Source organism: Cryptomeria japonica, chromosome 11 (assembly GCF_030272615.1).
Source record: "Cryptomeria japonica chromosome 11, Sugi_1.0, whole genome shotgun sequence".
Lineage (NCBI taxonomy): Eukaryota > Viridiplantae > Streptophyta > Pinopsida > Cupressales > Cupressaceae > Cryptomeria > Cryptomeria japonica.
In genome coordinates, this window is record NC_081415.1 from 561,594,287 (window position 1) to 561,607,532 (window position 13,246).

A 13,246-nucleotide genomic window follows, 5' to 3' on the forward strand; every position below is an offset into this window, starting at 1 on the left:
CTTAAAAGAACTTCATAGGTCCACTCATAAAAACATTAATCAGCAAAGATAGCATGAGACCGTGCTATGATAGTATTGTAGAATGTGGTGTACCCTAAATTAAAGGCAAAATTATTTTGGCGTAGCATATCCACTTGCACTGTACATATTAGACTCTATGGTCCCGCAAACCCCACGCACCATTGTCACAAGACGAACCATGTGCTTTATCAACATGTCATCAACATTTAAGATATGGCTGACTAAGCTTTGTTTTTAGTCCATATGACCTCGTCGACCACATTTCCACCTCTTTCCAATCATAATCTTCATAATCTTCCTATAAATAGTTAAATGCAACATATGTCCGTTCAATCAACGACCGTTCAATCAACGGCACAGTAACTAACCCAGACAGTTCAATTTTACATATGTGAGCCTTGGCTGTTGATTTTGGGTGAGGAGAGGAAAAACATTCCATGGCTTCTGAAGAGACTTGGCATTTTGCAGCCGGAATTGCAGGTACACACTTAAGAATCTCTGTTAGTTTCGTTTTTTTCGTTTTTTGTTCTGGGTAATTATCATTTTCATCGTGACACAAGAAGTATGCATTTAATATCGGTGGTAGACACTAAATTTTAGGGTTTTGAATCATATATGTTTCGGAGCTTTCATCGCTGCCTTATGCTTCTGAAGGTCTTGATTGCTTTGACTTCGAGCTTTTTATAAATTTATTGTAAAACGCTTTTTTCTCCATTTTGGATAGGCACAAATTTTGCAGTTTTATTCCCAACTTGACCTGTTTTAGTGAGATAGCAGTTTTCTTCTTGGATTAGTTGATATTAGTTTTTATGAAGTATTGGATTCACTGAATCTACTCTGTCACGAGTAGTGACTGACGAACCTTTCTGAGATTGAATTTATGGGATGTAAAACGTGGGATGAACTTTTTAAAGCAATGAGGATGACTTCTAGAGAGGTGCTTGGCCCTATTCCAATGAAAAGCGTGTTTTATCAATTTTTCCACAATCAAGCCCACTTAACTTGTTTTTGGCCGCCTTTGCTGTATTTAAGAACAATGCGGATTAACTTTAATGCTAGGTTCAGTAACAACCAATCCAGGGTGAACTTCCCAAAGCGCTGTGGTTGATTTCTAGAGAGGTCCTCCAGCTCAATGCTATGTCAAAATAAAAGATTTTTTATCAAAGTTTCCCAATCAAGCCCACTTATCTTGTTCCATTTTTTCTGTTCACAAAGAATACAGGTGGACTTTATTGGCAGGTTCACTCAACATCAAGCCAGGGTTTACAATTAAGCTTTACTGAGGTTAAAACTTTAAGAACTTTCTTGAGTAGTTGTTGAAAAAGGGGGTTCAATGGACAAATGGGTTTCCTGGCTAGGTTGGGATTTTAAAAGTTAGCTATACCTTTTTAGAGTGCCAAGGTCTCCTGTTAAGTTTGTTGTTTACTTTGGGATTTGAACACTGAAAGATTTCTATGGTAATTCAGTTTTTCACTGGAAAATCTGGAAGTATTGGATTCGATCTTCCAATCTCTGAAGATGGTACAGCAGAGAGATCCATATGTACAGTTGATTCCAGTAGCTATTAGAAGAATCGTATATAGCCCATAAGATAACCTTAAATCATAATTTGCAATCAAAAACTCAGAATCAAATTTGTATTACCAGCCTTGTACTCCCTAATCAGAGAAGAGCTGTTATTTTTTGGTAAATTTTAACTTTGTTTTGAAACATTTTAGACTTTTATTCTTTTATTGTGGAAGTCAATCTTCTGATTCTAAGTTATATAAACAAGATGTAGCAAGAGCGAATCGGTATTTTTCCTGGTTTCAGTCTGCCGAGCTTTTGCCTTGTGATAAGCAGGTATAGTTACAACACAAGTTGTGTTAAATCTTGGTGTATTCATGCTTACATGATTATGTGGAGTTAATGCCAGTGTGAAACCCATCTTGGTTATTAAAATTGTTTCAATTCATTACAAACCATTCTTGGCTTTTAATGACCTCAATCCTTTCTGAAGGGTTGCTGTACACTTAGAAAGCACTCATGGTAGGAGAAAAGAGTAATTAGGAAGCACCTTCTGCAGGTGCAAGAGCAACTGCATACCTGATATTTAGGGCATCACAAAAAATATCCTAGATTTGCATTTGCATTGATGATATCCTTTGGGGCTATGGAGCAAATTCTGAAGATCTGATCTTTTATCACGTAGACTTCAAAATTCTGAGAATTTTCTGGCAATTTTTTTTGCGTATCTTTTACATTCTGAAACATTTGTATTGTCCGGGGCTTCAGAGAAATTGCGAAGTTGAATCTTGCTGATAAAATTTCTGTTTAAGACCAAATTCTAAAGCCGATGCAGGTTTGGCTATTTATCTAGTTATTAGATTCACCAATGTTGAGCATTGGTTTCTGATTTAGGTATTTGCATATAACATGCCTTTGTGAATTGGGTTGTTAAGTGGCAGAGGAATTGTGTTCAATTCAGTTGTTTACTAATTTGTGAACTTACTCTTTTGCATGGAATCTGTTAAGGATTTCTGCTTAGGTTAAATAAATTTTAGTACACTGAATTTCATCCATTGTTACTTGGAAATTGCAGACTTACTTACTTTACCTTGGCAAAATGGCATTATAGGAATCCACATTAAAACTTGTGCTCATATTTTTTTTATTCTCTTTGCGTCAATGAATGTTAATTATTGGCTTGATGGGAAAAAATGTTTCTTTCTTTATTTGATACTGATTTTTTTTCTTCTTATATACAGGCAACGTGTTTGCTCTGGCACTCTTCTTGTCCCCAATGTAAGTTTACCCCTTTGTACCCTGCTTCACTTGTTTGAAAGAGCAACCGTCATGCTCTAGGGTCAGTCTCCATAGAACCTAATATAATATTATAAAATTAATCTCCGACACTGCTGTCTATTCTTCTTACGAACATTGATGGCTTGTGGTAAAATAGCTTTGGCTTCTTGCATTGGTTCCTAACAAAATGTATTTATTGTGGTTTGCAGACATACATTTGTCAGAATAAGGAGAAATAAGTCAACTGAGCAATATTCGGGTTTGCCATATATCTTTGCTTTCATGAATTGTTTGATTTGTACTTGGTATGGTCTTCCTATCGTATCCCGTGACAATATTCTAGTAGCTACAGTCAATGGAACAGGAGCATTTTTTCAGCTCTTCTACATCTGCATCTATATTGCATTTTCTCAGAAGGAAGCACGGGTACACCCAACAATTTATGTTTTTTATTTCATGCTCTGTTTTTCATTTATCTCAATCCATTAGATATTCAACTTGATGCGTTCCCATCCCTTGTTCCCCGATCCATGCCTGTGTTTTTCTCCTACTTAAATATCATTTCTAGGATGTATTTTCCTATTCAACTGTTATTTCTAGGATTTTGGGGGTACTTGTAGGCATTTTGTTTTTGGGTTCCCATTTTTTCTTGCCTCCTTCCCCAAGAGGAAAAGTACACTCCATATTATCCATCAGATGAATCATTCCTACGGAGCAGTAAGTGAATTGTTACACAAAAAGCATGTTATAAATATATGTATTGCATGTGCTCACCCACACACATATGGATGAATTTAAAATTATGCATGTGCAGATAAATTATCAATTGTTGTTTTGTTCTGCTAATATTTTAAGTTTGATGATTATCTTATGACAATTTTGACACCTGATTATCTTGTTCTTATCTTTTAAAGATGTTTTAAACTTAAGAACAATGTATTAGTAACCCTGAATTTAAAGTAGTTAATGAGATACCATTATGTCACAAAATGTGCATGTAATTTTGTCGTTCCAAAAACTCTAAAGGGTCTCCTATGATTAAAAATGTTAATTTTATTTGAGTGATTTTAACATATATAACTTCAGAAGATATAACAACTGATTTTTTGTCTTGTTCAATTGGCAGGTTAAAATGGTAGCACTGCTATCATTGGTTATTGGTATATTTACAGCAATTGCCATGGTTTCATATGAGTTTATGAGGCAGCCACTGCGAAGGATGTTTATTGGATGTCTTAGCATAGCGTCTCTCATTTCTATGTTTGCAGCCCCATTATCTATCATTGTACGAACCTCTTGGTATCAGACAGTTTTACCCTTACAGAATTCTTTTTCTCTGTTTGAATTCTGTACTCCGTTTCTGTTTGATTATTTGTTTAAAGATCCTCTGTTACAGCCTAGAGAGTTTCTATTCGTAAATAAAGGAAAATTACCTTGATATGTATTTTTATAAGATGCGATCCTGAAATGTCTGATGAAATGATTTTTTATTTAGGTTCACTTCTGATGAAATGATTTTTTATTTAGGTTCACTTCTGGGTGTGTTATGCTGTTGTAAATTTAAGAAACAGTTATCAATTACCAAGGAAAAAAAGTTTCATGATTTTTTTTGTTAGCAAGTGAAACGATTACCACTATTAAATGGTTGAACTCTCTGAAGAAGCAAAAAACCCTTGGGAAAGGTAGTCCTGGAAAAATTATGGATAGGGTTCAAGGTCTGGTTGAAGATGAATTTATGGTTTTATTTCTCTTAATTGTGTAACAAATTAATCTTTTTCTATCAATGTGCAGAAGCTGGTAATTCAGACACACAGTGTGGAGTACATGCCGTTTTATCTTTCTCTTTCCACTTTTTTGATGAGCACATCCTTCTTTGCATATGGTCTTCTCGGCCATGATCCTTTCGTTTCTGTGAGTAGAACCTTCTATTCATTTGTATGACAAAGTTTTGCTTTAATTGAAACGCTTGTTGGTTATATGATGACCTTCTGTGATAATCTGTTTTATGAACATTGTTTAACTCCTTTTGCAGGCCCCCAATGGGATTGGGAGCTTCTTGGGAATCATACAATTGGTGCTCTATCTCCATTATAGAAGACTTAGTTGGAGAAGCTGTGACACGCAACCATTGCTAAGCTCAAGGGTCTAAGATTTTTCTATAATAAATTACTCTATATCATAAAAGAGACGTAATATTTCCATACTCATGTAAGTGATTGAAAATGCTTCTGGCCATAATTGCATGTATGTTTTTTGTATCAACATTTCAGATCACACTCCATGATCCATCAGAAAGATTACCCGATGTCATCCTTGATTCCAGGTGTACATGTTATTTTTGAGAGCATGAAGGTGTTTGGATGCTTTCCGTCAACTAGGACCTGTTACCTGGACTATGATCCTAGAGAGTTGTAATTGTTTATGGTGTTGTTTAAGCTATATATATTCATTCAAAATTTTCAGCCAACAGGCTTCAAATTGAGTTAACAAACTATTTATAACAATTCATTTACTGATCACTTGCAGAAAGATTTTGATATATAAGAAAAACATTTTAGTATTGATTATAATTTTTATCTGAAAGACTTTTCTGCACATCAAAATTCAGATTTTCAGATTGAAGACCCAAGCTCAGAATGTTATTTTAAGTGCATTTGAACTTCTCATCAGCAGAACAAATCATTGATGTTATGACAGAGTTTTGTTACCATGGAACAAATACTAGGGAAATAAAAATCATTGAGTCTGTTGATAAAGGTGGAGCTCATAAGACATGTAGATGTTTGATTAATGGTATAATTGTGCTGAAGCTCCTGCATCGAAGTGCCGATATATATTTTAAGTCAATAAATTTCAAGTCACTCTTTTAAAAATAATTATCAATAATTGTAAAAACTAAAAGTAAGATTGTCAAGTTGCAATCACAGATGAACAGTGTTAGAAATCAAATTGGGCCTCGCAAAATTGCATCTGTTTCTCAATTTTTTAATGGTGAATAAAAATGAAATTTAAAAAATTATCTGCATTATCATCGTTAGGTATTTGCTGAGGAACAAAAAAGACAACAAACAGGGCATAGTTAAAATCCATCCATGTTATAAATCTTGTTTCTATCTACTTTGAGGTGTAGATCTGTGCAAAACAGTCCTATGGAATGTCTGTTGCAAGATAAACTGGAAAGCAGTTTAGGTTGTACTTTAGAAATCAAGAGGCTCTGATTATGGTATATATAAGACAAATTATCAGGAAATATGATATCCATACAGTTATTGTTGGCACCTAAAATTCATTCCCACATTCATGCTGCCATCACACCAAGTCTCTTCTGCATATTTGCTTGAGAATTGATTTAATTAATCAGTTTGATCACTTTTTTTCATACTATTGAAATAAATTTCTGATGATTTAATTGATAAATCTCTTTTTCTTATTTTTTATTCAGCCCTTCTTCTAAGGTTCCAGTTTTAATTGAATAGATTACATTGATTTAATTAAATCAGTTTTTTCTTCAAAATTCTCCCATAAATTAAGTTAATGTATAATTTTTTTTTATTTATGTAAAACTGTTTTCATTATTTGAATAAATAAATAAGGTTTAATCAACCAATTAATCATTAGCATATTTTTACACCTTTTTATTTAAAATAAACAATATTAATCATATATAGAATTCCAAATGTACAAAGCTCAAAAACTGACCATTTTCAATAGTTACTCTCCATCAAACTTGAGAAGATCTCCATCCACCCACCCATCTCTTCTCAATCTTTGCTTAGTCATATGCACCAATCACAAGATAACACTTGTAATAATCTCTTTGAGTTTGTTGTATGCTTCTTAATCTAGGACTTTTATTTGAGCATGTTATTGACTTCTTAGAATGTAGGTTAATGGTGTCAAACAAGCTTCCACCTTCTCATTATTGATAGTGTCCGTAGATAATTTTATATTTCTGAAGTAAAGAGAAGCCTTTAATTTGATTGATTGAGTGAATATTTAATTCTCTTGGATTTTTTGGTTTGAGCCTCTCCTATCTTATCTCATTGTGAATAGAAACATGACAGAAATTCTAAGGTTAATTTGGGCATTTTAAAATATAACCATGGGAAACTCTCTCCTTCACCTATGTGGAGTTGGCACAAGTTCGAAGATATCATCATTAAGTAGCCACATACTAAAACTAGAAATCTACATAGGCAAGTATGAATGGTCATAGTGTAATTGATGTTTATGCCTAATCCTTTGACGATTGATTACTTGTAATTGATCCTAAATTATCATACAATAATTTAATAGTTTACTTATTTACCCTACGTTGATATATCTCACTTTGAGAGTTACCACATTAGATCAATAACATTAATTCTTCCTTCATTATTTTATTATGCTTTAATTTCAACACATTTAGATTTGGGGATAAATAAATCAAGTTCCTATCCTCTAAGGCACATTTAATTTTTTCATTGACCTATAGTTGGATGTGAGGTCCTTACATAATAACCTCTTAGTATATCATCTCAAAAGCCATTTGAACATGGAAAAAATGAATGCATTATTGCAAAATACAATATTTGAGAGTACATAAAAGAGCCAATAACCATATTTTTTGTTTTACGCATCATGGGTAGAACTAACTATGGCAACACATTGGGTGGAAAAGTGAATGCTAGCAAAGGTCCCATTTTATTCCTTGGATTTGTTGAACCTACATGTGGATGTGGGATCACTCCATAATAAACTCTAGTCATCTCAACACTATTACTGCTAAGTGTGATCTTACAACTATAAAAGATCCTAGTGATTTGGATATATTACGATGATTGAACATTTCTAATGTGGGTAATGGTCTCTCTATGGGTGAGAGGTATTGACAAGGTTTTTGGAGAATGGATTGAGTGGGTCGATGGCTTCCTCCTCAAGGAGTGTTGAAGTTAATATTGATGGTTCTTTGGGGAATCCTGGACTTGCAGGAGTAGGTGGGATTGGTAGAGATAGTTTTGGTGGTGTTTTCTATTTCTTTCCATTTATATGGGATCTCATATGAATAATCTCATGGAGGCTCTTTCTCTTCTATATGCTTTGGAAAGAGGGTGTGCCCTTGGTTGGCACAGGTTTATTTGAGTGATTCTTAAGTGGTGGCTGACATGTTAAATGGCCCGTGATTGGATGGTGTTACTTGGAACTTAGCTTTAGTTGTTCAACAAATTTTGAACTTGAGTACTTTGGAATGGGTTGTTTTTCGCCATAGCCCTAGAGAGTAGAGTAGAGTAGTGGATTGCTTGGCTAAATGCACATCTCAACATATGCAGGGTTGGTATATTCAAGATTTGCATCGTTTGCCTCCAAAATTCTCTCATGTGTTGGAGGTCTTAATTAGCAAAGACAAGAACGTTTAGCTATTTTCTTTTGTTGGGTTGGTTGCCTTTCTTGTTATGTATTTCTCTTTTTTGAGTTTCTAATAAATTTTTACCCCTTCTTCTGAAAAAAAAGGTGCTAAGAGTTATATTTTCTAGAGACATTTAATGTTATACACATTGCAAGGTCAAACTAATCGTGCCAAATCACTGAGTTAGTGATTGAATGCTAGTAGAAGCACTATTTTATTTTCGAAGTGTGTCAATCCATTGGGCTATAGGGTTCTAGTAAAGCCTCTCAAGAGTTTTAAGACCAAAAAACCATCAATCTATGAAGGAGCAATTCTTGGAGTTTGTGGGGCATGTAAATATTATTTTGTAGATCTATAGGTGGATGTGGGGTCCCCCCACAATAATCTCTCTTAGTTTTGTCAACTCAAAACCATTTTCTTGTGGCAAGAATAAATGCATTCTTGCAAAATAAATCATTCAAGAGTAGTGTAAAGGTGCCAAGGACCATATTTTCATTGCACATAATGGGGCCAAACCACCGATTTTGGCACATTGGGGTGGGAAATTGAATGCTAGAGGAGGATTTGTTTCATTCCCTAAGTGTACCAATTCCTTTGGGAAACAAGGTTCCGACAATGTCTCTAAAGATCCTTAAGAGTAAAGTAATGTCAATCTTCGATGGAGAAGTTCTTAGTGTGTACGGAGCCTATTAATGTTTTTTGGTAGAATTATAGGTGGCTCCGAGGTCCCTCCATAATAACACCCCTTAATTTTTTTCAACTCCCATGACAAGAATAAATGCATCTTGCAAAATGTCATTTAAGAGCAATGTAAAGGTGCCAAGAGACCTATTCTCTATTCTACTTATTATGGCGCCAAATTGATTGTTGCAACAAGTCATGGTAGGCAAGAAAATTCTAAGAGAGGCTGGTGCAGGTGCGCCTCATCAACAAGCAAATCATGGCTCTAAGGATGAATATTAGGACCCTAATAGTTGTCTTAGTGTGTCTCGTGTTTATGCAAGTTTGTTTCATATATTCAATAAACCCCACCATGTGAACCCATCTCACCAATTAGGCAATTTGATAAGCTAATTGGGACAATGTGGTCAATAGGGGTAGTAGAAGGTTTAGTTTTGTGTTTGATAGGTTTTTGAAATGTTTTAAGGGTGTTTGGTTGATCCAAGTGTGTGGATCCCCACCTTAGAAAGTTTGACAACATTTTGTGCAAAATTGCAACTTTTGAAAGTGCAACTTTTCAAAATGCGGTTGGGGGAATCCTTTCATTTGGTTGGAAACTGTTGGAGAGTTGTATAAACCTTGTGGAAATGATTCCTAAGGTTGTAGATGTTGTGGTTGGAACTTGTGAAGCAATAAAACACTGAAATACTGAAGTTTTCCCAGAAATTTTGAGTTTGCAGTGATTGTACGTGTTTGTACGGAGTGAATTGAGTAACACCATTCATGGAGTAGATGGAGGAATGAATTATCTTTGATTTGGTGGTGGTTTTAGGTTTTGATTGTTTCTGTGTAGTGAGAATCCTCCATTTTTCTGACTGTCCCAGAAATTAAGGGTTTCGTTAGGGTTTTACTTGAAAATGGCCATATCTTGCATCTCCTTCCTCTAGAAATTAATTCCTTTGGTGGAGTGAAATATTGGTTAGTTTACATTAAGGTTTTCATGGGTTTTTTCAGGGAAGGCTTGGTTGTGAGGCGTTTGAAGTGAATCTAGGTAGGCATCTCCATGTGACTACCTTGAGCAATATTAGGACAGTCATTCTAAAACCTTATAGCGGTGGACTCCAGGCGTGAAACCTTGGAATTAGAGGTTATTCACCATTCCCCACATTCTCATAAAGTTGTTTTTGCATTTGGGATACCGGTAATGGGGATTGCTTTGCAAATTAGGCCTAGTCGCCCTAATTAGGTCTCTAGGCTTCTAAGGGGTTCAGACCCTTAGATTGAAAATCTTGCCAACCCATTTTGGGCATGAGTGTAACTCCCAAAAGGGTATCTGGAATGGTGAGTAGTATGTTAGAGTGTTTGGAAGATTTTGGAGTTAAGATCAATTATCTCGCTAAATAGGGCTACTAGCCTAGGGGGTAGGTTTCCAAAGGAGGTATAAGGATTCGAAGACAAAACCCTAAACCAATGCTTGGAACAATCCTTAATAGTCATGAATGGACCAATTCCAAAGCCCCTAAGAGAAGGAGTCACCGGTGATACATGTTAGAGAAGTTGAAGTCATTTACTCATCTTGAATAGGGGTTAGGCTTGAGTAGTGGAGAGTAGTTCAAAACCTTAAGATGTGGAGTCCTTCCTTGTAGGGTCATTTTTGTCATTTGAAGGGTCAGACCCTAACCTTTTGGAATTGTCCTTAGGTGTAAGAAGGCCTCTACTGTTGGCAATATTACATTATAACATACAATGAAAGATTATTGACATTTCAGTAAGGATATTGAGAAGGTTGTTGATGATTATGGACATAACTGATTAAAGATGTTTTACTATCTTGATATTATTATTTTGTCATTGATGTCAAGAAATTGATTTTCTAATTCAGTATGATGTTGCCATATCTTGAGAAGTATGATATGAAGATTATAAAGAAGTCGGTAAAGACACAGGAAAGAATATGATGAATAAGGGGATAAGTTATTCGATGGGCAACTATACTGAGTCAGACAATGATGAGATCTTGATGTTTTAGATTGTTTTAACATCATACATATGTTGTCAAATGTAAAGGCAAAGAACCTAGTCGGTAAACCCTAAGGAACCTAGTCAGTAAACCCTAAGGTTATCGCAGTCGGTTAATGAAGACAAAATGTCTATCGAGTGAAGTTTAGTATTCACCGAGTTGAAACCGAGCTACAACAAAATGCATTAAATGTTTACATGTGATATTTAATGAATGATGCTGATGAGATGGAGCGGATCAATGATTGGTAAGCCGTGGAAAATTTTTGTTAACGAATCTAAGGAAATGGAAAGTCGGCAAGAAGATCTACAACTCAGATTGAACCGCATTACCCTAACACAAGTTCCAAGGTAGGGTAAAACATTTTCAGATTGAAAGATACAATGAACCTAGACAAGATTGAAGATCTGATGACTATGATTGATCATGGGAAATGTGATCAAGGAGATTAAGCGGTTAGAAGATTGTTTATAAATAGGAAACTATTGATAAACAATGCATGCAGGCAAGTGTATGCATAGGGATGCTACATAGTGATTACCGAGCACAGAAGCTTGAAGAACTGTTAGAATAACATAGTATTGATTCCCAACAGATAGACAAGATTAGTTCTATGTCTAGATTGTATTGAGCAAATAGGAATTTGCTTTAGCATTTTAGATGTGAAGTTGCAGACAGATTGTATTACTGTTATTTTGTGAAAGTGACAGGAAATCTCTTAACTGAGTGGACTTAACAGTCTTATATGTAAATCCTCTAACAAGGTGACATTCTGATTGAGTGTTTGAAATCCTTTGACAAGGTCACTTCTAACAAAGTGAAGATCCTAACAGATCTGAGGGAAATCCCTTAACCGGGTCACATCTAGCAACGTTTTTGTAATCTTTAACAGGATTTGCTTTTAACCGAGCATACTCTAGAAGAGTATATTTCTTAGTGGGTCCAAAATCCCACAGTGGTTTTTCCCTATTTGGGTTTCCACGTTAAATCTGGCATTATGAGGTTTATATTGTTCATATGCTTTTGAGTTTGCATGTTTGACAGTTTTTGGTTATATGACTTATATATGTGTTACCGAGGTTGAATCTGATGTTTTTATGGATGATTAAGTTTGTATGATTCACCCCCCCCTCTCATCTTGTTGGCTATTGGATCTATACTTATATTAAGTATCAGAACTATCAATTGGTATCAGAGCTTTGCACTCCAAAAGGAAAGTTTAAAGGCACTTGAGTTAAAGATCCAAAGATGTATAAGAGGGATGCACCTAAGCTGAATAAGTCAAGTTTCTCTCCATGGCAGAAAAGGATGAAGCTACATCTATCAGGAGTTGGAGAATATGCTATATACTATCTGGAGAATGATTTTGTTGCACCGAGCACCTATCCATTGACTATGGAAGAGATAAAGGCGAAGCAAGCACATATTCAAGCAATGATTGAAATAACATTTGCATTGACCGATTCTGAGTTTAATGATCTAGAAGGCTACAATGATGCAAAGGCAATGTGGACTAAGCTCATATCTGTATATGGAGGAGATGAACATGTTCAAAGAGCAAAAGTTGATAGTTTAAGAGGACAACTTGAATCTATGAGGATGAATGAAGGTGAGAACATAACCCAGTACAATACAAGACTAAAGGAGATTGTAAATCAAATCAAAGGAGCAGGAGGAACTATTGAAGAGAAGGATGTGACAAGTAAGGTGTTAAGAACCCTTCTACCTGCCTATGCAATCCGAGTCTCTACAATCAATGAATTGAGGTCTGTACCTAATATGCCAGTTTCCTTGGATGCTACTATTGGTAAGCTACATGCATTTGAGTTAAGTAATTTTGATAACAGTGGGTCATCGGTAAATAAAGTTGAATTTGCATTTAGTTCTTTTCATCTGAATGAATCTAATGATTACAATGAATGAAAGTATAAGTACTCTGAAGGAGATCACAGTGTAGCAAGTGAAAGATTTCGGAAGAACATGGAGGAGGTACACAAACTGTATGAAGAAATCAGAAAGCAAGAAGAGTTTGAAGCACTATTGGCCAAAAGTTTATCAAGAGGCAAAGGTAAGTATAAAGGAAAACTACCTTTTAAATGTTTCAATTGTGATAAGATTGGACATATGGCTTCTAACTGTCCTAACAAAGATTTCACTGAAAAGAGAGATTACCAAGATGACAGACAAAAAGATAATCATTACAAAGGACACCGAGACTTCAGAAGAAGAGATAGAAAGACATGCTTAATTGTCGATGAGGAATCTGAAGATGATAAATCAAATGAGACTAATACAAAGGAAGTTGTTTATGTGGCTATCAAGGATGGATCAGATGAAGAAAGGTATGAAGAAAAATCCCTAATATCTCACATAAA

The 13,246-nt window shown here is 35.2% G+C and overlaps 1 protein-coding gene across 2 annotated transcripts; it reads left to right on the top strand.

Moving 5' to 3' along the window:
• The first annotated feature begins 182 nt into the window (after positions 1-182).
• On the top strand, positions 183-5,324 carry LOC131080099 (bidirectional sugar transporter SWEET2b). 2 transcript variants are annotated; one of them, XR_009114132.2, is made up of 7 exons: positions 183-501; positions 2,769-2,805; positions 3,015-3,231; positions 3,932-4,090; positions 4,597-4,716; positions 4,838-5,013; positions 5,129-5,324. XR_009114132.2 is itself a non-coding variant. In XM_058018194.2 (7 exons), exons 1-7 carry the CDS (start codon positions 459-461, stop codon positions 5,145-5,147), a joined length of 759 nt encoding a protein of 252 aa, XP_057874177.2. In that variant the 5' UTR covers positions 183-458; the 3' UTR covers positions 5,148-5,324. The 2 variants fall into 2 exon arrangements, 1 of the variants encoding a protein (XP_057874177.2); XM_058018194.2 differs by having other exon boundaries at positions 4,838-4,948; positions 5,076-5,324.
• The last annotated feature ends 7,922 nt before the right edge of the window (positions 5,325-13,246 follow it).